Raw genomic sequence first — 23,940 nt, forward strand, 5'->3', positions numbered from 1 at the left:
CTAATCTTGAGTTATGAAGGCAGATTAATGAAGCTCGTAAAAGCAAATATTTAGGAAAACAATATTCTAGGTAAGGAAAGATTATTTTAATTGAGACCCAATGGGGACACATTTGCATCCTTAATCACTTGCCTTAGGATTCATTGGTTCTAATAGAGCAAGTTGAAAACCAAATATATGAAATGCAAGCTTAGTAAAACTAGAAGAAGGGATGTTGTTGTATTAAGACTTGAGGATCAAGTTATTCCAAGAAAATATCAATTTAATTATGCTGGATAATTGTTTAAAATGACAAGAGATTATTGAGAATGTGCTCATATAAACAACAAGATGGTTAAAGTGAATTAAGTGTTTCCAGCATTTTAGGCAATTGTAAAATTTCTTCAAATCTACTGTTGATTCACAGGTAGAAGATAAGGAAGATTGGCTATAATCTCAAAGAGATTTGTTAGTCAAATCATCCTTAGTTTAGGAGTTAATCTTATATTTGGTTTCTTGGAAACTGCTAAAATTATCCTCTAATCATATTTAGGATACTTTCCTATTCTTGTATAGTCAAACTTTTCTATGTTTGTACAGCCATATCTTTCCTAGGTTTTTAGCAAGTGTAATCTTTCCTATGATGTAATCTTAGACCCTATAAATAGGGCTGTATCTCTTATGTAATAAAGTGAAGAACAGTTCATTTTTCAACATCTTCAGAACAATCCTAGGCCTTAATCTCATTATGGGGTCAACTACGTGAATTCTAGCCGCCATGCATCTCTATTTAGAGCCATATCCTCTATGAGGCCATTATATTCTATGTGTAATGTCTTTTTAGAGAATTATTCTAGCCTGCTTTTGTCTCATCTATCAACACAATATCGTATGCAAATAACACCTAGACACTTCTTGGATGTGCTTTATGGGTTCATCCATCACAAGAGCAAAGAGATAAGGTCTCAATGCAAATTCTTAGTGTGATCCAATTGTAATTGGAAAACCCACAACATCTTCTCAAGTCCTAAAACGCATTTTTTCTTGATTATATGTTCTTACTAGCCTATATATAAGCAATCCAAGCTCCTTTCTTCTCCAACACCTCCATAAACTTTTTCCAAGTCCATAAATACCATATATAATTTTTTTTGTTTATCTCTAGACCTTTCTATAGAGTGTCTATAACTAAATAGCTTTCATTGTTAACTTACTAGGCGTAAAACCAATTCGGGTTTTAGATACCTTAGTTTCTCGAGTTAACCTTCACTCAGATACCCTCCCAAGTTTCAATAGTGTGGCTCATTAACTTAATCCCTCTATACGTTTCACAACTTTGTACATCTCATTTATTCTTATAAATAGGCACTAAAGTCCTCTTTCTTCACTCGTCAAGCATCCTTTTTCATTTAAGGATCTAAAATAATTCCTTAAAATCTCAAAAAAGAAAAAAAAAAAAAAAAAAGTCTTGCCAAATTGCTATAAGACCAACTCTGTTATATGGGACAAAACACTAAACTAATGCTATAAGATCAACTCTGTTGTATGGGACAAAACACTAAACTAAGTACCAAGACATGTAAAATATGAGAATAACTAAGTTAAAGAAGTTATGATGGTTGTTTAAGAAAAGATAAAATTCAAAATTAGGTCATCTATAATAAAGTGGAAGTGGTGTCTATTGAAGATAAGATACACATGGCATGTAGATAGCTTAAGTCATGTGAGACAAAGACCAATAGCTTACATGTAGGAGAGTGGATGAAATAGAGAAGTTTGTAATAAAAGAGGTTGAGGAAGACTAAAGAAAATTTGATGGAAAACTCTTATATGGTCTGAATAGAGATGATTGGCAATCTAGAATCCTTGTGGTTTACCCAACCTAGTGGGTTAATGCGTAGTGTTGTTTGTACTTGTTATTGGATATCCTCTACAATCATTTGTGAAATGTTTTATCGATACAACACTTAGTGTGTCATTGTTTGTTCTTGTTATTGAAGCTTGCTCTAGCAGAAACTTGGAATTTTCAATTTTAAGAGTAAAGACTACCATCACAGATAGGGAAAATGCTTTTTAGGTAAATGAGTGATGTTGAGAGTAAAAATGATAATATAAAAAATAAAACTAACCTTCTATCTAACAACTTAACCTTTTAGATGAGAAGATGGTTAACAATTCAACATGGTATCCGAGCAAGCAAAGGTTTTGATTTCAAACCTCACCACTGACCCAATATTTAAATTATTGCATGTGTTTGGACTAGTTATATAGTGAAATCTGGCCACGCACGTGAGGGTGTGTATAAAGTAATAATATAAAGAAAAAGTTAACGCTCTATCTAACAGTTTAAGTTTTTTTAGATAAGATGGTGGTTAACAATTCAATAAATGAAATATCAAGAATTAAGCACCTTTTTGAGGGATTGGAATTTTATAGCCTATATGTAATCTTATTTCTTATACTCAATATTTTAATTAAATTTCTTCTATAATATAAGAATATGTAACTCAATGTTATTTTGTTTTCCAACTAACACCTAAAAATTAAGATATTGAGTTCTTAAGTGTTATAGGGCCAAACTATTTACTTAATTTGATGTCCATCTTGGTTCTTAACATAAGAATTAGAATTCAACTGTAATTTTTAATGTTTTGTCTTGAATGAAATAATTTGATGCAAAAATTCTGTTACAATCACTAATACTTTGAGAGTATAGCTACAACCTTCAACTCCCTTAAAATGGAGGATGACATGCATTTCACTCACTCTGTGCAATGTTGATGGATATTTTCAACTCAAGTTTTATTCTTGATGAGCAAATTTCTCAGGAGAAATTTGTCACATAAATTTTGAGATCACTCCCTGAGAGCTTTGAGTCTAATCTACAAAGCTATGAGTCTAGTCTATATCAGCAAAAGAAACAAGAGTCTCTTGCTTTGATAACTTTGTTAGAGGATGTAGATGAGTCTACAGATTATCGCTCTCCTATGAGTGTACAGATCTACCAGATTCTCTCCCTCTCTCTTTTATTTTATTTTATGTTTTTTCTTTCTGCACACAAGACCTAATTGAAAAAGGACTTCCACTAAATTGTATTAGTGGACGTTACTCCCTTCAAACTGTTTCAGCTTAAATGCCTATAAAGTATGTGGCCTTCCAGGTAGTAGCTTTTAACCAGCATTGAGGATTCAGAAGTCATATGTCGGTCCATTTCTTGGTGTTAAATCTTGCATTAGGCAGATATATTATCACTGTTAGAACTTTCTGTATCCATCATATATATTTGCTGTTAAATTTGTTGAAAATGGCCATGTGCAGGTTGTGGCTTTCATCTGTGGCTTATGTTACTATGAATTTTCATCTTTGCAGCAGCCAAAAGAGGCAAATACATGGAATGCAAAAAGGTGAGGTTATTGACCTCTTATACAATTCCATTTCGAAACTATAGTGTAGCATTGTTAGGATATAATTAATACATACAGTTTGGACTTATTTCGGTCTATCATCCTGACAATAATAGATCAACCCCCTCTGTTCTTTTATGATTCTCTAAATCAGTCCTATAATTAAATAGACTAATTACAACTGTATGTATTAATTATATCAATTAGTCCTATGAAGACTAAATATAGGAAGTTCTGCTGTATATATTTGACTGTTATTGATGAATAATATCATTAGAGAATTTCTCTTCCTATAATTCTCTGTTCATGGTATTAGAGCCACCTATCCATGTGGCTGAAATCTTTCAATCCTCATCCTTCAAACCGTAGAACTCTAAGCTGCAAGTCATGGTCGAAAATCCACCAACGGTAACAATTGGTGAATCATCTACAATTGATTTTGTTCCAATTCAGGTGACACTGATGTCTACTGCTACAACAACCATTGACAACCATTCTATAGATTAGTCGGCACAAACTAAATGGAACCAATTTTAGAGAACGGTTCCAATTGGTTTTGCTAGTCATCAAGGGCAAAGGAAAGGTTGGGTATCTTACAGGAGCAACATCTATGCCTGATGTTAAAGCAGCCACCTACGGTACTTGGGAAGCTGAAAGCTCTATTGTCATGGCTAAAATAATTTGAGAAGCTATGCAAGAGATTTACTCAGACATGGAGAACATTGCACATTGTTTTGAGATTAGATTTGCAATCCGAACAACAAGACAAGGTTTTCTCGTAGTCTCTTGAGCATTACAATGTTTTGATTGAGTTATGGTAGGAAATGGATCTGTTCTACTAAACTAGTTGGGAGTGTCCTAATGATTGTCATGTGAGGTGCTATTTGGGATCCTTTCGGATTGGGAAATCGAGAAATTGAAGAGAATTCTATCTTCTTCTCCTCAAATCTCTCTCTCTCTCCCTCGCTTTCACTCTAAATTCCACTCTCTATTTTGTATCTTCCTAATTCATTCCGAGTTAGGAAGAAGACCATTGTTAGGCTCAAGCCGTGACAATTTTGGTATCAAATCTCGATTCTTAGCCCTAGCTCTTGATAAATTGGTCCAATGGCAGAGGGAACTCACATGAAAAATCTCGAGTCGCAGCTGCAACAATTCAGCTCGACTATGACAGAATTCTAGAACAGAGTCAATTAGTTGGAGATAGGTTCTACACAGAATCATGAGGCGATCATGGCGATGGATCGCAAGCTAGATAGTTCAATGGAAGGATCAGAATGGAGGTTGGATAGGGCTCTCTCGCAGATTTGGGAAGAGATGGGAGTGCAGTTGCAGTAATTCATGGTGATGTTCACTCGCCAAAATTCGGTAAGGTTTCTCTCGATTTTCCTCCTAGGAGAGAACATAGCCTATATTACCTGGAAATAGAATGAATCGTATGATCGAAACCTCTGAAATTGAGGTGGATCCGAGGGAAGAATGAGAAGCAGTGATGGATAGGAGACGGGATGGCCATGCCAACCCTCATCATCCGGGGTTTCCCATGCCCCGGATGGAGATCCCAGTGTTTGAGGGCGTCAATCCCAAATGGTGGTTGAGAAAGTGTGAGAGGTTGTTTAATTGGTATAACGTACCTAAGGGATAGAGGGTAGCCTTAGCCATGACATACTCCAATGATGCAGAGGATGCGTGGTTTCAAGGGTGGTCTAGAGTAAGAGGGGATTATACTTGGGAGGAGTTTGCTGAAAAGATATGTGAATGCTTCAGTTAAAGGAGTATGATGGATGTTGTTAAAGGTGAAGCACCAAACGGTGCCGTTCTTCTTAAGCGGATGGGTAAGCCTCGTGTAGCAACCGCAGGTTGCCACTTGGCCCTGCTGGATGGTAACGCGTGGCACCATCCTTCCCTTCCTTGATTGCGTCTGATTATCCTCCTGCCCGATTGCTTTCCCTGCCTCTGATCAATTCTGTTGGAATAATCAATCGTGATGCACGATTGAATCTCAGCCCTCTGTGCATACTTTATGAGGAGCAATCTCAGCCTTCAATCGTCGCTTTTATTTGCTCCTCAGGATGTGAACCAGACAGACGAAAAGGTGAGAGCAAAAAGAGGGTTAGGGTTTCTTTGTGCGCTTTGTCTCTTGGCCGAGGGTTCGGGAGGGTTCCCTCCTAGTGAGGGTTCTGTGTAATTCTTTTCGTCTCCATTTTTGCCCTCTATATATTCTCTTAATTCACTAGCTTGTTAGGTTGACCTGTGATCTTGGTTTTGTGGTCATTGGGTCTGTTTTGTTCGCAAGCTAGTGATGTACAGAGAACCTTGTATGATGTTGTGAATCGGTGTAATCCTCACCTTCATAGTGCAGTGAGCTCTTCTCGCTTGAGCTCAACGTGGACGTAGCCCATTTTGGGTGAACCACGGTAAATATCTGTGCCTCTTTGTGTTATTTAATTTTTCGGTTGTTTATGTTTTCTGTTTTGTGAATCTTCTACATGTTTGCCATGATTGTGTTGGGAGTCCCTTAATTTTCAGTTCTATCGAAAGTTTATATTCTCTGGGGATTGTGTTTGTGTGCCTTCTTTGTGCTTCTCTCGCACAACAGATGTAATAGAGGAGTTCAACAAGCTTATTTTGTGTCTAGTTTCATGAGGTGGTCTTAGTGATGAGCCTAGACCAATGGTTAAAATGCTGCAGCCCCAAACAGTAAAGCAAGCAGCTAAGAGTGCCCGATTGTAGGAAATGGTGGTGGAGGCCCTAATGAGGAAGCAAAGGCAACAACAGGGGGGGGTGACTCTGGGAACAACCACTCAAGGGGGAAATGGCTATTGTAATACCTGAAATTTTATATCAAAAGTATTTTAGAAATCTTTTGGGTCTAAATGCAGTTTATCATACTTTCAGGCTAATATGTAAATTTTAAAACATGAACGAAAAGGTGAGTGACCATACCAAGGGATTCTCGAAGGTTTGGGATCAACAGTACGCAATTAGGGCTGAATAAACTAACTCTAAGGGGTGTTTTGTTGTAATTGAACATTGTGCAAAAGGTAATTGATGCAATTTACCTAACTTGCATGAATCGCAAAATGACAAATCAATAGAAGAACAAGGAATATTGATTTTATTTAGAATTCATTTCAATACAAAGAAAGAAGGATGTCCCAACCTACCATGCCACTGTTTACAAGTTTTTTCAGTACAAGATACTTGCATGCTAGGTTTATTACAATTTCCCTGTCTATTATTACAACCTTCTAAACAGAATACAGATGACATAGAAGGCCTTGAGGACTCTGATGAAGAGACAACAATAGAAGAGTTAGGAACAGCTGGTGATTCAACATGAACAAATGCTGGATCCAGCTGATATAGGCCATTTTTAAGAGTTCCTCGAAGTAGCACCTTGCCTGAGACCTTGTCCTTAATTAAACAAAGATTAGAGTGAAATTCAGCAATGACGTTATGATCATTGATAAGCTGTGAAACACTCATTAAATTCTTTTTCATACATGGAACATGAAGAACTTGAGACAAGGAAAGAACAAACGAAGGATTAGTTTGAGTAAGTATGTGATTGAGTCCAACATTAGCAATAGGAAGAGTCTTACCATTTCCTAATGCTACTTTGTCACTGCCACCATAAGGAGTATGAAGAGAAAGGTTGTTAAGGCTAGAGGTGATATGGTTTGTAGCACCAGAGTCTACACACCAGGAGGTATCCCTGAGTTGATAAGAGGATGATGAAGAAGGTTGATATTGTTCATTCAAAGGCTGAGAGGACAAACCATGATGAGCCTCAGGTGCAAACCCTAAGTCTATCAAGAAAGCTCCATTAGCCTCATGAGAAGCCATAAACGCCTAAGAATTAGATTTATTACCACCTCTACCAAAAGAAGGTCACTAAAAGTTGTCGTCAAACCTATGATAACATCTATCAGCTAGATGTCCAAGTTTTTCACACAATTGACAAAAAAATCTCTTGCCATAAGATCGACCTCTTCCTCTACCTCCTCTAAAACCATTTCCTCGACCACCTCTATTAGAAAAACCTCCTCTACCATTGTTCACAGTGTTGTTTCTACCTTGTTGTGGAGCATAGCTAACATTCATAGTAGTAGCAAAATAAAATTTATGCATTGTATTAGACATATTCATATTCTTTGTAGCTAACCTCTGTTCATGCATCATCAAAAGATGCTGAACTTTTTCAAGATCAATTTCATTCATTTGATATGTAATTAAACTGACAACCGTGTCATAATCCTCATCTAACATATGCAAAATAGTCATCAACAAATCCTGATCATTTAACGGCTCTCCAATTGCTACTAGTGCATGATTAATAGTTTTGATTCGTAAAACATAATCAATCATAGTCATATCACCTTTCTTAATGGACTTAAGTTGATGTTTTAACTAAAACGAACGAGCAACTATTTGACGAGAAAAAAAATTGTCAAGAGTAGTCCATTCCTCTGCCACAAACTCACAATGTATAACTTGACCAATTACCTCATTGTCTATTGTCGAAAACAGCCACCCTAGCAGAAGCTGATCTGACCGCATCCAATTTAGAAAATCAGGATTGATAATAGGCTTATTATCTTTCGATTGAATGTATTTTGGCGGTAGATCTGTTTTCTTTATGAACAGCAGCAAATCAAAAGCCCTAACTATGGTTAGAACCTGCGCCTTCCAATATAGGTAATTGTTTGAATCAAGTTTCGTTGGGATGAAACTAAAAGCTTTAGCAACAGAAGCAAAATTAGACAAAGCGATAGAGGACAAAGAGGAAGAAGACGAGTTCGAATCACGAGAGGCCATGGACGCTAGTCGCGATGGCTTTGATACCATGAAACAGAACGAAACAAAATGTTTGAAAGAGAAAGAAAAGAGAGAAAGAAGAATCTCGTCCAATTAGATTGAGAAAAATTAGAATAAATCTCAATACCGAATACAATAGAAAGGCTATCTTATATATAGCCTTGACCATCACTACTACAAAGTATAACTAACTAGCCAATCCTCTGCAACTGAAACCACAGTCTAATAATACAACCAACCAATCACAAACACAACATACAAAATGATAAATGATATAAAATCACAAAATACTACAACTAATCTGCCTTAGTTTCTTCAACGTACATCCAAAGTTAGGTTGATCACACACTATTTTACGAGCACTCAAGGGAAGGTAAAATAGTTGTTTTAATTGCATACGTTGATGATATCATCATAACAGGAGATGATAAAATAGTGCTTGAATAAAATAGTTGATAAAATAGTTGTTTGAATCAAGTTTTGTTGGTAAAATAGTTGTTTTATCACATAGGTCTTTTCCAACACATTTAATGCAACCATATCATATCACAAATATCACATATAACAATTGCACATGCCCAATATATACGCATATACCACTTCCGTGGCAACCAATCAAGACACGATGCCAATAATTCAACATTTTGATAATTAAGACAGTTTTGAATTACTTAAACAACTTCCCCTATAAACATTACTCAACTTTAACACAGTTATAAATTAACTCTTCATCAAACATTCATACATAGGCCATTTCGATCACATTTAATACAATCATGCCATATCATATTTCGTGCACACACATATATAAGCAATCCCAATTTAACATTCATGAACACATTTAATCCCCCAATGTCAACCAATCAACATCATGCATAAGAACAACATCCATGCAAGTAACACCAAAATCTTACATGTTCACTACACAAGCAAAGAAAACATCATTCCCAAAGAGTTATAGGGTGAATCGAAACCCTATGGAGGCTTTTGAATAGAATACATCAAGTATTTAAGAAAGGTTAACAAGATTAAACATGGTAAAATAGGCAAGAATCGTCATCTCAGTCGTAGGAAGAATAACCCACACAAAGAGGATTGTTGTGGCAAAATTCTAGAAAATTTCCAGATTACGAGTGGTAAATTCAAGAGCCTATTTCGGGCTCAAAACATAACCAAATGATTCAAGAAATATATCAAGCCAAAGCTTATAAAGTCTATTTTATGAAACCATTATTCTAAAACGCGTTAGGCGCTAGTCAGGTGCCAGGCTGAGACCTAGCGCCTAGGCGGGGCATAAAAAAATTATTTAAATAAAATTTATATTATCCCAAATACATTTACATACATATATATTCATATATACATATATATAAACAAATCATATATAGAGAGGTTATATATATAAATCTATCTCTATTTATATATATATATAAAGTTATAAACAGATCACATATATGATATACCTATATATTAATAGAATTATTATATTATATATATAATATTGTGCATATATAACAAAGACAACAGCACATTAACACATATTAAATCAAATTAAATAATAAATATTAAATAACAAAGGTTGAGACTCAGAGAGAGAGAGCAAATCTTCTTGCAAGCGGCGATGGCAACATCGACGGCAGCTGCAACTAGAGAGAGCAAGTGGTGATGGCGACAGCGGTGAGTTCACTGTCCACAAAAGGCAGCAACGGCATGCAACGAGAGAGGCTGAGACAAAAAGAAAAAGTGACGAGAAACAATCAACGACAATGACAATAGAGAGCAAACGGCGACGGCAAGACGAAAAAGAGAATGGGTAAGGGGGAAAAAACCCTAAATCAACTTATACTAAACTTAATGTGCGACCGAGGCGGTTCATGGGGCTAGATGGCCGTCGTGGCCAATTAGGCACCGGCTCGACTAAGGGGCCGATTAGGCCAAAATAGTGGCGGCTGCCTAGGCTGATTTTTAGATCACTGTATGGAACAAAAAGTGGATTTCAATTTGGATATCACCATAGAAAGTTATACCCAAAAGAGTACAACATGCGCAAGCTGCCAAGCAAAACGAGAGGAGAACTATCGGCAGCTGCAGGCAAACTGTCGACAAACAGTAAGGAAAAAGCCCCGAAACTCATCCCAAACTTGCACACAAACCCCAAACACTTGCACAAACTACACCCTAACAAGAAAACACCACTTCTTTTCAGTTTATGTGGTAGAACAAGCCTTATTTTGAGACTCAAGGGAAACTAGCAAGATTAAACCAAGGATGGGAGAAATTTACAAACATTTCTACATAGGACCCTCAAACACCAAGTCTTTGCAAAACATGGATATTTTTTGCTCTATCCTTCACAACAAGAACCAAGAATGTAGAAGAGTAAGAGGAGAGTAGAATTTGCCTTGATCAAGCTTTCCTTAAAGTCTTGCTTGAAGAAAAACCACCACAATCTCCACACCTCCAAAACCAAGAAACCAAGCCAAGAGAAGGAGGAGAAGAAGATGAAACCACTTCTAGCTTGCTCAAACTTCACTTGAAGCACCAAAAGCAAAGCAAAATAGAGAAGAAGTTGAGCCCTAGCTTTTCCCTTTGCTCTCCCGATCACCCTCTCTTCCTTTCTTCCCTTTTTTCTCCTTTCTTTTCCACTTATATACATAACCTATAAAGATGATTAAAGAGTTGAGAGAAACAACGAAAGAGGAAAAGAGAATCTAAAATAATGCCTCGTCCAATTGTTATTCAAAAAGAAATGATAAGCCTATTTATATGATAGGCTTAGACTTCTAATAACATTTTAAACATAACAGACTAAGCTTACAGACAGAAAGCTAACCGATACAAACTGAAGAACAGAATACAACTTAATTCCTTCAACATTCCCCCTCAATATGGACCTCCAGTCAACAAGCCTGAACAAGCCTTGACCTTAACAAGCCTTGACTCCTTCAACATTCCCCCTCAATTTAGTGGTATCATCGGCATTAGACATAAAAGTATGAACAGGAGATAACCAAAGCTCGAGCTTGCTGCAAAGAAAAGAAAACTTGTCCCTTGACAAACCTTTAGTAAAAATATTTGCAACCTGATACATAGTAGGCACATACCGGATATCAATTTCACCATTCTCAACTTTTTCCCTAACAAAATGAACGTCGATTTCAATATGCTTTGTATGAGAATGGAATACTAGATTCTCGACTATGCTTTTTGCTGCTAGGTTGTCACACCATAGGATAGGAACTTGGGATAAAGAATACCCTAACTCAGTAAACAAGGACTGTAACCACATAACCTCTGTAACACCTTGGGCCATGGCACGATACTCAGCTTCTCCTACTGAACGAGCGACAACTGACTGTTTCCTTGAACTCCAAACCAGCCAATTAGAACCAAGAAAAACACAAAGACCACTGGTTGATTTTCTAGTTAGCTTGCAGCCAGTATGATCTGCATCTGTGAACACTATTAAAGTCAAATCAGAAGGAGCTAGTGTAAACAACAACCCTAAACCAATGGAACCTTTCAAATAATGAAGCAAACGCTTGCAAGCTGTCCAGTGCTGCTCTTTAGGAGCAGATAGAAATTAACTAAGCCGATTTACCACAAAGGAGATATCAGGCCTGGTATAGGTCAAGTATTGAAGAGAGCCAATAAAGGTTCTATAGAGAGAGGGATCCAAGAAATCAGCACCTTCATCAGTAAAAGAAGTCCCCAAAACCATTGGTGTCTCACATGGTTTGCAATCTTGCATACCAGCTGTATGCAACAAATCCAGTGTATATTTAGACTGAGTGAGATACAACCCAGTCTCATTCCAAAATGCTTCAAAGCCAAGAAAATAGTTAACTGACCCTAGCGTTTTGAGGGCAAAGTAGGTGTCTAAATCATGAATGCAATCTTTAAGAGCAAAAGAATCGAAGCTAGTGACAAGAATGTCATCTACATACACCAAAAGAAATAATACTGCCTTAGCAGTCCGTTTAATGAACAAAGATGCATCAGATATAGATCGAGCAAAACCCCAACCATGTAAAGCCTGCCGCAACTTAGTATACCAAGCTCTTGGAGCTTGCTTGAGGCCATAAAGAGATTTCCAAAGCTTACAAACATAAGAAGGAAATTGAGAATCAATAAAACCTTCTGGTTGGGTCATGTAAACATCCTCGGTCAAGTCTCCATTTAAGAAGGCATTATTGATGTCAACTTGCTAAATATCCCGCCCAAAACTAACAACCAAAGAAAGGAGAACCCGGATGGTGGGAGTCTTAACAACTGGACTAAAAGTCTCTGCATAATCAATACTCGGTGTTTGTAGGAAACCTTTAGCTACCAATCGAGTCTTGTGTCTAAGAATGGAGCCATCAGATTTATACTTAACACAAAAAACCCATTTGCACCTGATGAGATTCATATCAGAGGAGAATGGAACCAAATCCCAAGTGTGATTGGACTGCAAAGCAGTAAACTCCTCTTGCATAGCTTTAGTCCAGTGAGAATCTAGCAGAGCTTCATGAATTGTACTAGGTTCTACAGAAGTAAAAAGGACATGAGGAGAAGAGACCAAATACTGCCTAGCTTGAGAACAAGTAAGCATAGGATGAACAGATGGTGCAAGAGGAAGTCAATATTTAGGTATACGAGGAGGTTGAGAAGGTGGAACTGAAGAATGATCAGAAGAAGAACTAGAGGACGAAAAGGACACAAGAGAGTTGGCTGCTGAGACAACGGGATCAGAATTTGATAAAGGAGAAACAACTGACTGAGATACCCGAGGAACACTAGAAGAAAATGAAGGAAGAAAATGAAAAAGTGTAGTTGACAATCCAGAAGAAAGAGGCGCAAATGAAGGTTTCCCAAATGACTGAAACAAAGAAGGATAGGGAAACTCATCAAGGTTAAAGTGAACATGTCTGGAAATATAAATTTTGCCTGATGGATGTAAACATTTATAACCTGCATGATCATGACTATATCCAATAAAAACACACTTAGAAGAATGAAAGTCAAATTTGTGTCTATTGTAAGGTCTAAGATAGGGAAAACAGGTGCAGCCAAAGGGTTGAAGAGCAAGATAGTTAGGCTATTTATGATAAAGCAGCTCAAATGGACAATGAAAATGAAGAGCAGCAGAGGGCAAAAGGTTAATGAGATAAACAGCAGTTTGGAAGGCTGAAACCCAAAAAGAAAAAGGCATGTGAGCATGAGCAAGTAAGGTTAGACCCATTTCAGCAATGTGACGATGCTTTCTTTCAACAACACCATTCTGTTGAGGCATGTGAGGACACGAAAAACGAGGTTGAATGCCATAGGAACGTAGATAGGGTAAAAAGGCTTTAAATTCACCTCCATTATTAGTATGAAGAGCTTTCAATTTAAAACTATACTGCAACTCAGCAAGTTTATGAAAATTAATGAAAGTTTGGAAGGCATCAGACTTCAACTTTAAAGGATAAAGCCATGAATATCGGGTATAGGCATCAACAAAAACAATGTAGTACCGATAACCCTCAATGGAGACAATAGGTGCAAGACCCCAAACATCCGAGTAAACTATCTCCAAAGGATGTTTAGCTGAAATAGGACAATTGGAAAACGGAAGTTTATGTGACTTTCCAACCTTACACGAATCACAAAATGAAACAGCAGATTGTGGACAAGAAACTTGAATTTTATTCAAGACATGCTTCAATACATGAAATGCAGGGTGCCCTAATTTGGCATGCCATTGCTGTCCTATACAAACTGCTTGAGCTACATTTGCATTCAAAGGAAGATCTGGTAAAATCAAATTCTATTGTATACAATTGTTATTAGGAAATGAAGAAACAACATTTGAGGTCTTGAAACAATGATTGGCAGCAATGTCAAAGGTTTTGGAAGAAGTAATGGTCTGAGATGATATAGATGATGAAGGCACAGCAGAATCAAAAGTTGAAACCAGCTGATATAGACCATCTCTAAGAGTTCCTCGGAGTAACACCAACCCGGAGTCCTTGTCCTTTATCAAACAAAAGGTAGAGTTAAATTCAGCAACAACATTGTTATCTCTTGTGAGTTCAGAGACACTAAGAAGACTCTTCTTCATATGAGGAACATGAAGAATATGAGGTAAAGAAAGAACTGATCGAGAATTGGATTGAGTTTGTAAATGACCAACACCAATATGAGAGATAGGTAAGGACTTACCATCACCAACAGTTACCTTATCAGTGCCTTGATAAGGAGATGACAAAGACAAGTTGTTGAGACTAGTTGTGATATGATTTGTGGCGCCAGAATCAACAAACCAAGGAGAGTTGGATGCGGAAGGCTGATAAGAAGCTTGAGTATTATATTGATACGGACAAACTAAGGCTGGATAAGAAGCTGGAGAATTATAAAAGGAAGTAGAACCTAGATCAGCCATAAAAACTTCGTTAGACTCACTTGGACTAGTCAAAAATGCATATGGCTCTGTTTGATTCTAAAAATTACTTCCACCTCCTCGACCAGCCTGACCAAATCCTTGACCAGAAGGACGCTGAAAGTTTCTATCGAACCGATGATAACACTTGTCCACGAAGTGGCCAGGTTTGCCACACAATTGACAATGAATCTATCGACCACCAAATCGGCCTCTACCTCTACCACCTCAATTCACAAAACCTCATCCACAAGACATATATCCTCCTCTAGAGTTATTGACAGAACCATTACCAGATCTACAACCATGTGTCGCAACATTCACATTAACAGCATAATCAAAATTCACAAATGACGAATCAACAGTAGAATCAACAGAATTCCTAGACATAAGACGCTGCTCATGCATAAGCAATAGATACTACACTTTCTCTAAATTGATCTCATCCATCTGATAGGTGATTAGACTCACAACAGTGTCATAGTCATGATCCAATCCATTTAAAATGGCTAACAACACATCTTTATCTCCTAGGCATTCACCGATCGTAGCTAAAGCATGCGCAATAGTCTTGATACGTAAAATGAAATCATTCATTGAAAGTGAGTTTTTCTTAACCGACCTGAGTTGTTGCTTCAACTAAAACGACTTGGCAACAGTTTGTTGCGAATAAAGTGTCTCAAGAGAAGACCATACCTCCTTCGACAACTCACAGTGAATTACTTGAGCAAGGACTTCCTTGTCTATCGTCAAGAACAACCAGCCAAGAAGAAGCTGGTCAGAACGAATCCACGTTAAATAAGCTAGATTCACAATCGTTTGATCCGAAACATCTGCACTCGTATTCGGATCTGGAATATATTTCGGAGGCGATTGAGACTCGTTAATGAAGGAAACAAGATCAAAAGCTCGAATAGTTGCAAGCACTTGAGCTTTCTAAAACAAGTAGTTACTAGTGTCAAGCTTTATCGAAACAAAATTCAAAGATTTTGCAACCGATGGAAAATCGACTTGCGAATCAGAAGAATAATCCGATCGAGGCAATGACGAGGCATTGTAATCACGATTCGAAGCCATGGACGTTTGTCGCAAGGCTCCGATACCATGTAAAGATGATTAAAGAGTTGAGAGAAACAACGAAAGAGGAAAAGAGAATCTAAAATAATGCCTCGTCCAATTGTTATTCAAAATAGAAATGATAAGCCTATTTATATGATAGACTTAGACTTCTAATAACATTTTAAACATAACAGACTAAGCTTACAAACAGAAAGCTAACTAATACAAACTGAAGAACAGAATACAACTTAATTCCTTCAACATAACCTAACTCATATATATATGTTGGATCATGAGGATATCCGAGATTAAGGCAATGGAGATTTGGTCTAATGTAGCACCTTCTTTCTATAGATATCCGAATCTGGTTAGGATTAATTCCTAAACTAGAATTAGGATTTTTTCTTAAAGGGCTGTATATATCTTTCCTTTCCCTTATTGTTGATTAATCTTTCCTTTCTTGTTGTTTCCTTTGTTGTTGTATTCCTTCTCTATAAGAGAGCTGATTGTGTTCATAGTTCATATGAATAAGATTATTGAGTTTCTCCTAAAGTTTTAACATGGTATCAGAGCCTCGTTAATAGGCTGATACACTAAAACCCTAGTGCCTTCATTGCAAAAGTCGCCCCTCCCCTCCCTTCATCAGGTTCTTCTTTCACTGCCAGTCTGTTCGAGTGCCTTCATTGCACTGTCGGGCCACCACCTTCCAGCATCGTCATTGCCATTGGGTTCGCCACCATCAGATCGGCAAACCACCAGAGACCCACCGCCGTCAAAGCCTTCATGTGCCCCCACACGCTGGCGCATGCGCCACCCTCTAGCCTCCAGCTACTCCAGATCAGCCCTCTGACATTCTTTCAACCCATCCCTAGTGTCGAAACCCTTGTGTTTGTGTTCAACGTGCCTTCATTGCATCAAATCTCTTTCTCACCAACTGGAACAACCATGTCAGGAAGTTCAGTAGTGACTCTAGATCTAGCAATTGGAGACTCGACTTCAATGGCTCAGTCAATGGAAGCTGGAATTGGAGAGCTGCCCGGAATCCACCAATCCTACCGATTAGATGGTAGGAATTATTTACAATGGGCCCAACTAGGGAAAATGTTCCTCAAGGGTAAGGGAAAGATCTGCCATCTGACTTCGGCTCCTCCGAAACCAACAGATCCTGCACTTCCAGCATGGGAGGTAGAAGATGCTCAAATCATGTCATAGCTTTGGAATGCCATGCAACCCAAACTAAGTAAAAACTACATGTTTTTGGGTTCAGTTAGAGAGATTTGGGAAATCGTAAGGCAAACTTACTCCAAAATCCATGATGCATCAGTTATATTTGAGGTTAAAACCAAACTTAGTAGCACTAAACAAGGGGGCATGAGTGTTACTGAATACGATAATAGGATGCATGGGTTATGGCTAGAGTTAGACCATTATCAAAATATTAAAATGGTATGCAGTGTTTATGCTACAACTCTTAGTCAAATGTTTGAAAGAGATAGAGTGGTTGAGTTCCTAGCAGGCCTCAACTCAGAGTTTGATCAGGTTCGGGTGCAAATCTTAGGGAGAGAAAAGCTTCCAGCACTCCATGAGGTCTTCATTACGGTTAGAAGTGAGGAGAATCGAAGGACAGAAATGCTTCATGAAGCTGGATCAGAAGGATCAGCCGTGATCTCCAATCGATGGGCTGCTGTAGTGACTGAAACTGGTCTAGAAAAATCTGCCATGGCGTGGATTGAGGATGAAAGCAGGAAGGGGAGAATTTCAGTCTCGGGCTTCAAATAAATAGGCACTATGGTGCACCTTTTGTAATAAACCGATGCATACTAGAGAGACTTGTTTCAAACTCCATGGAAAGGAAGTGGTTTTGAATCGTTTGGGATGTTTTAAAAATCTGGCAGCCAAGAATCAGGCATATGTATGTTGCAAGGGTCAAGAAGAAGAGGGATTAATTATCCAAATTGAGTCTGCTCTAGGTGCTGATTTTGTAAACACTGATGAGATCTCTAAGTTGAAGTTGTTCCTCAACACCCTACAAGACGGTGCATGCTCTCTTGCACACCAAGACTCCTTAGGTAACTGCCTTCATTCAACATATTTTTCAGCCTTTAAGACTGATAAACAGGATGTATGGATTCTAGATACTAGGGCCACTGATCACATGACCCCCCATTCCCATGTTTTTGATGCCTACCAATCTCTTTCCACCTCTAAACAAATCACAATAGCCAATGGAACATCTGTTCCAATTTCAGGCCAGGGTACAGTCACTCTAAACTCTCGATTTTCCATTAAACAGGTTCTTCATGCACCTAATTTATCAGCCAATCTTGTCTCTATTCACCAACTAACCAAAGATTTGAATTGTCGAGCTATTTTTTTCCCTCATTTGTGTGAATTTCAGGCCATGACAACAGGGAAGATGATTGATGCTGCTAGAGAATGCAATGGGTTGTACTACCTAATGAGGGAAGACACTTATCCTACAAAGGAACAGCTTCCAGCTGCTGCCTGCTCATCTCAATCAACCTCAAATTATTAGAATGTATGGCTGCAACACTACCGATTGGGTCATCCTCCTTTCACTCTATTAAATCCATGTTTCCTACATTGTTTGGATCTTTAAATCCTAGTCTTTTTCATTGTGATGTTTGTGTTATGTCTAAGCATCATCGTGTGTCCTATCCTCCTAGCAATAAAATCTTTTCTACACCATTCACTTTGATTCACTCATATGTGTGGGGACCATCTAAAATCCCTAATTGTTCTAGGGCTTGTTGGTTTATCTCTTTCATTGATGATTACACTCGTATGACTTGGGTTTTTCTATTAAAAGATAAGGCCACCATTAGTTCAGTTCTTCCCACTTTCTGTAAAATGATTGCAACTCAATTTGGTTCGCTTATCAAAAGATTAAGAACTGATAATGCAAGGGATTATTTTAATCATCACTTGCACCAATTCTTCTAGCAAGAAGGAATAATCCATGAATCTTCATGTGTTGATACTCCCCAACAAAATGGGGTAGCTAAAAGGAAGATGAGACACCTCCTTAATGTGGCTCGATCTCTTCTTCATCACCACAGTGTTCCTAAATCCTTCTGGGGGGAAGTAGTCCTTACAACGGCCTATCTCATTAACCGAGTCCTTACCAAGTTACTACAAAATCAAAGTCCTATTCACTGTCTATTCTCTTTCTTTCCTTATCAGTTCTTCCATTGCTCTCTTCCCCTTCGGGTGTTTGGTTGTGTATCCTTTGTTCACATTCTCATACAACACCGCGATAAACTTGATCCTCGGGCAATCCGATATGTTTTTCTTAGATACTCACCCACTCAAAAGGGGTACAAGTGTTACCATCCTCTCACTAAAAAATTTTATGTCTCCAAGAATGTCACGTTTGTGGAATCTACACCTTTTTTTGGCTCATCCCAGGCTAGTCCCCAAGGGGAGACTTTGGTTCAAGGTGACCACCCTCCTAGTGACAACCCTCCTTGTGATAGTGACATCTTCTTTCCTTCTGTTCAGCCTATTCTTACATCTTCTCAGCCCCCTAGCCATCCTATTATCTCTCCTCAATCACAAAACAACAGTCATGAATCAGACCTCAATCAAGGTATGACTGAGCAGGAGCAAGGGCAATCAGATACTCAAGAGTTATCACCCTTTGTCAGGTATAAGGGATCTCCTTATGTATTCAAACATAAACAGCCCCATCATGTACCATCATCAACTCCTAGCCAAGGTATGAATCCCATTTAACCTTTACCCTTAGTCCAACTTGATGACCTAGACCTACCTATAGCCATTCGAAAAGGGAAAAGAAGCTGCACTCAACACCCATTAACCAACTTCTTGTCCTACCATCGTCTTTCCTAGAATCACAGGGCCTTCTTAGTATCCTTGGATTCCATTGAAATCCCTAAGTCAGTTAATGATGCTCTAAAAGATCTAAACTGGAGGCAAGCCATGTTGGAGGAGATGAAAGCTTTGAAGAAGAATCATACGTGGGACTTAGTGCCTCAACCACAGGGTGTTACACCAGTTGGCTGCAAGTGGGTTTTTAATATCAAATACAATGCTGATGGAACCCTAGAGAGTTACAAAGCTAGATTGCTTACCATGGGCTACACTCAATCATATAGCATAGACTATCTTGAGATATTTGCTCCTGTGGCAAAGATGGCAACTATGAGAGTTCTTTTATCCTTAGCAGCTTATTATGGATGGAGTCTACAGTAGTTGGATGTTAAAAATGCATTTCTACATGGAGATTTGGAAGAAGAAGTTTTTATGGAGTTGCCCCCTAGATTTCAGGAAGGGGAAGCAGGGCAAGTGTGAAGACTAAGGAAGGCACTCTATGGGCTCAAACAGTCCCCAAGAGCATGGTTTGGTAGGTTTTTCAGGGCCATGACAAGTATGGGATATAACCAAATCAGGGGTGATCATACACTCTTCTTCAAGCATTCAGACAAAGAGAAGGTTACTGCTCTATTGGTATATGTAGACGACATGAGAGTCACAGGGAATGATGCAGAGGAGCAAAAGATTCTCAAGGACAAGTTAGCCAAGGAATTCGAGATTAAAGACCTTGGTCCCCTCAAGTATTTTTTAGGGATTGAAGTTGCTTATTCTAAGGCTGGAATATTTCTCTCCCAAAGGAAATATGTGTTGGACTTGTTAGCTGAGACAGGGGTATCAGGAGGAAGAGGATCTAATGTGCCAGTAGAGCCTAACAACAAGTTAGGAGTTGATCCTAATAGTCAATCAATAGATAAGGGCAGATACCAAAGGCTGGTAGGCAATATACTTGTCTCACACTAGGCCTAATATTGCCTTTGGTGTTTTCCTAGTGAGCCAATTCATGCACAACCCGACAAAAGAACATATGCAAGCAGTAAGAAAGATCTTAAACTATTTGAAGGCTATCCCAGGTAAGGGGATCTTGTTTAAATTAGGAGAAGAACTGGATATTAAGGGGTTTACAAATGCAAACTATGCAGGATCTCTTATTGACAGAAGATCAACTAGTGGGTATTTTGTATTTCTTGGTAGAAACCTTGTGTCATGGAGGAGCAAGAAGCAAAGTGTTGTGGCAAGATCAAGTGCGGAGGCTGAATTCAGAGTAATGGCTCTTAGCCTATGTGAGGTGTTGTGGCTAAGAATCATCCTAGAAGATTTGAAGATCAGGGTTCAAGGCTCAATCAAGGTGTTCTGTAACAACCAATCAGCCATCAACATTGCCTATAATCCTATTCAACATGATAGGACAAAACATGTTGAAATAGATCGACACTTCATTAAAGAGAGGTTGGATGCACTGATCAAAATACCCTATGTTTCATCTAAGGACCAAGTGGCGGATGTGTTAACTAAAGGGCTTGCAACTAAGAGGTTCGAGGATTTAATATGCAAGCTGGGAATGATTGGCATACACTCTCCAGCTTGAGGGGGAGTGTTGGATCATGAGGATATCTGAGATTAAGGCAATGGAGATTTGGTCTAATATAGCACCTTCCTTCTAGAGATATCCAAATGTGGTTAGGATTAATTCCTAAACTAGAATTAGGATCTTTTCTTAAAGGGTTGTATATATCTTTCCTTTCCCTTATTGTTGATTAATCTTTCCTTTCTTGTTGTTTCTTTTGTTGTTTCATTCCCTCTCTATAAGAGAGTTGATTGTGTTCATAGTTCATATGAATAAGATTATTGAGTTTCTCCTAAAGTTTTTACAATATATATATATATGTATAATATCTCCCTAATTACCAATATGCCCTTAATGCATAATAACTTAAATGGAAAAATGCTTATATGCAATTAATAGCTTGGCTTGAATTAAATACCACAAACTTTTCAAATAATAGCCACACACATACCTTGCAAATAATTGTGGGTCCCACTTTTGCTCAAGTCAAACCTTTGACTTTTCCACGTTTCCATTTTCTTTGCACATCACCTGAAAATATCATGTATAATTCATCACAATTCCTACTCAAATAAAATAAATATTCTATCCTCATTTATCTCACATGAACCCACTATCGGGTCGTTACACTGGGAGTAGTGTTGAAGCCAAGTTTAGATCATTTGCATGAGGCATATGTGAGATGATGTGGATCTAAAGATTTTTGGAAGAATTAAAGATTTTCAACTTCATCTCAATGAAACTTTACTGTGATAATAAGGCAGCCATTGCTATTGCTCATAATCCAATCCTCCATAATAGAACAAAGCATGTTGAAGTTGACAAACATTTCATTAAGGAGAAAATTGACACAGGTCTTATTTGAATGCCATACGTTCCTACCTCCAGGCAAGTTGTTGATATTTTAACTAAAGGACTACAAAAGACACAATTTGACAATTTAGTAAGCAAGTTGTCAATGGGAGACATGTTCATGCTAGCTTGAGGAAGAGTGTTGAAATCAGCTAAAGAATTGATAGCTTACTCAAGTAATGAAGAAAACTTACTCAAGTAAGGATGGACAATTTACTCAAGTAAGAATGAATTGATACTTGAGTAATGAAGAAACCATACTCAAGTAAGAATGTATAGCTTACTTGAGTGATCAGAAAGCTTACTCGAGTAACTAGCAGACTTGCTCGACTAATTTGCGAATAACAAAGATTTTGGAGATCCGTGATTCTAGTTTTCTAAATATATAGATATTTTTCTTTATTAGTTAGCTTCCTAACATATAGTTTTTTCCTTAGAGGTTAGTTGACTAAGTGGTTAGTTGACTTTTAAAGGTTTCAAGATCAACCTTAAATCCTATTGTAAATCAATTTTGTGTACGAGAATAAGATTACCAAAAAATTCTAAATGTCTATTTTTCCTTTCTGCTATCCTATTTTGTTGGGGGGAGTAAAGGGACATGAACATTGGTGCAAGATACAGTGATCAATAAGGTATTGGTTAAGTTCTTGTGCAAAGTATTCCCCACCATTATCAGTTCAAAGGTTATGGACAGAAGACTGAAAAAGATTGGTACAAGTTTATGAAACTATTTGAATTGGAACAAGTCTCAGATTTGTCCTTCATGAGGTAAACCCAACAAACACGGGTGTGGTCATCAATAAACATGATAAACCATCGAGTACCAGTTAAAATTGAGACACAAGCTAGCCTCCAAATATCACTATGAATAATTTGGAATGGTTATGAGGATTTGTAAGGATGAGTAGAATGGTGAGAGCGTGGGTGTTTTGTTCACATTGAAATGAAGTAGGATCTTTATTGATAAATAATTTCGAATACAAAGTTTTGAGATAATTGAAACTAGGGTGACCTAGTCGTTTATGCCATAGCAAAACATCACAATGAGAAATGGTAGACAATGAAATAGGATTAAATGACTTATGAGTTGATGGGGGAACAACGCTTGAGAAGTAGTACAGGCCATTTTGCTCCTCAACACTGCCAATTATCCTCCTCGAAGATAGGTCCTGAAATACGCAATAGGTAGGATAGAATGTGACTATATAATTTTGATCTTTAGTCAATTTACTAATAGAAAGGAGATTGCATTGAAGACGTGGAACATGAAGAGCAGAAAACAATGTTAATCCAGGTAGAAAGATAGTGCCTCAACCAGCCACACCAATTACACTCCCATCAGCAACTGCAACCTTAATATTCTCATCACAATTTTAAGTGGAACAAAATTTCTATCTTATGATTTGATGCCATACTGTTTACAATCCAACAGTTGTGTCATGTACTAAGGGTAATTAGAAGGACAATAATGTAATTAGTTATATTAGTTTGTTAGGAGATATTTGGGTGTTTGTTAGGAGCACATGGGTGCTGTTAGAAATTAGTTAGGGAGCTAGCTAAGGCCTATAAAAAGGCCCATTGTAAGAAGAGAGGGTATGCTTGAATTGATAATTGAAATCTGATTCTCTCTCTACAATTTCTCTACAATCTCCCCCTCATTTCTCTATTCTGCTCTCCCTCATTTTCTCTCTAATTTCTCCCCCATTCTTCTTCAATTTTCCCTCTAATACATTCTACTCTTAACTTTAATTCAATCGGATCTTTCCGATTGTCCATTTCAGTTCGTCTTGAACCCTAGGTTCATGACAAATGGTATCAGAGCGGTCGTTCTTCGGCTGTGGTTCGTGCAATTTTGGTAGTTGATTCTCGGCGGAATTGATTGAGCAGAGCAGCTGGTCATTTCTGGAAGCTAATCGTAGGTCGGCGAATTTTGAAAGTGTAGCAGGCCAGCGATTAGCGAAAGCTGGATTTGGAGTTGCGAGCTGGTTTCAAAAGTCGCG

At 37.9% G+C, this 23,940-nt stretch overlaps 1 protein-coding gene across 4 annotated transcripts in view; it reads left to right on the forward strand.

Annotated features, from left to right (window-relative positions):
• The window catches only part of LOC127812869 (uncharacterized), a 131,135-nt gene that overhangs the window by 101,309 nt on the left and 5,886 nt on the right, over nt 1-23,940 (forward strand). For all 4 annotated transcript variants that reach the window (XM_052353392.1, XM_052353391.1, XM_052353393.1 and 1 more), the window contains one exon: nt 3,298-3,383. In XM_052353392.1, coding sequence (XP_052209352.1) covers nt 3,298-3,383 — 86 coding nt within the window. The remainder of the gene's footprint in view (nt 1-3,297; nt 3,384-23,940) is intronic.

Source organism: Diospyros lotus, chromosome 11 (genome assembly GCF_014633365.1).
Source record: "Diospyros lotus cultivar Yz01 chromosome 11, ASM1463336v1, whole genome shotgun sequence".
NCBI lineage: Eukaryota > Viridiplantae > Streptophyta > Magnoliopsida > Ericales > Ebenaceae > Diospyros > Diospyros lotus.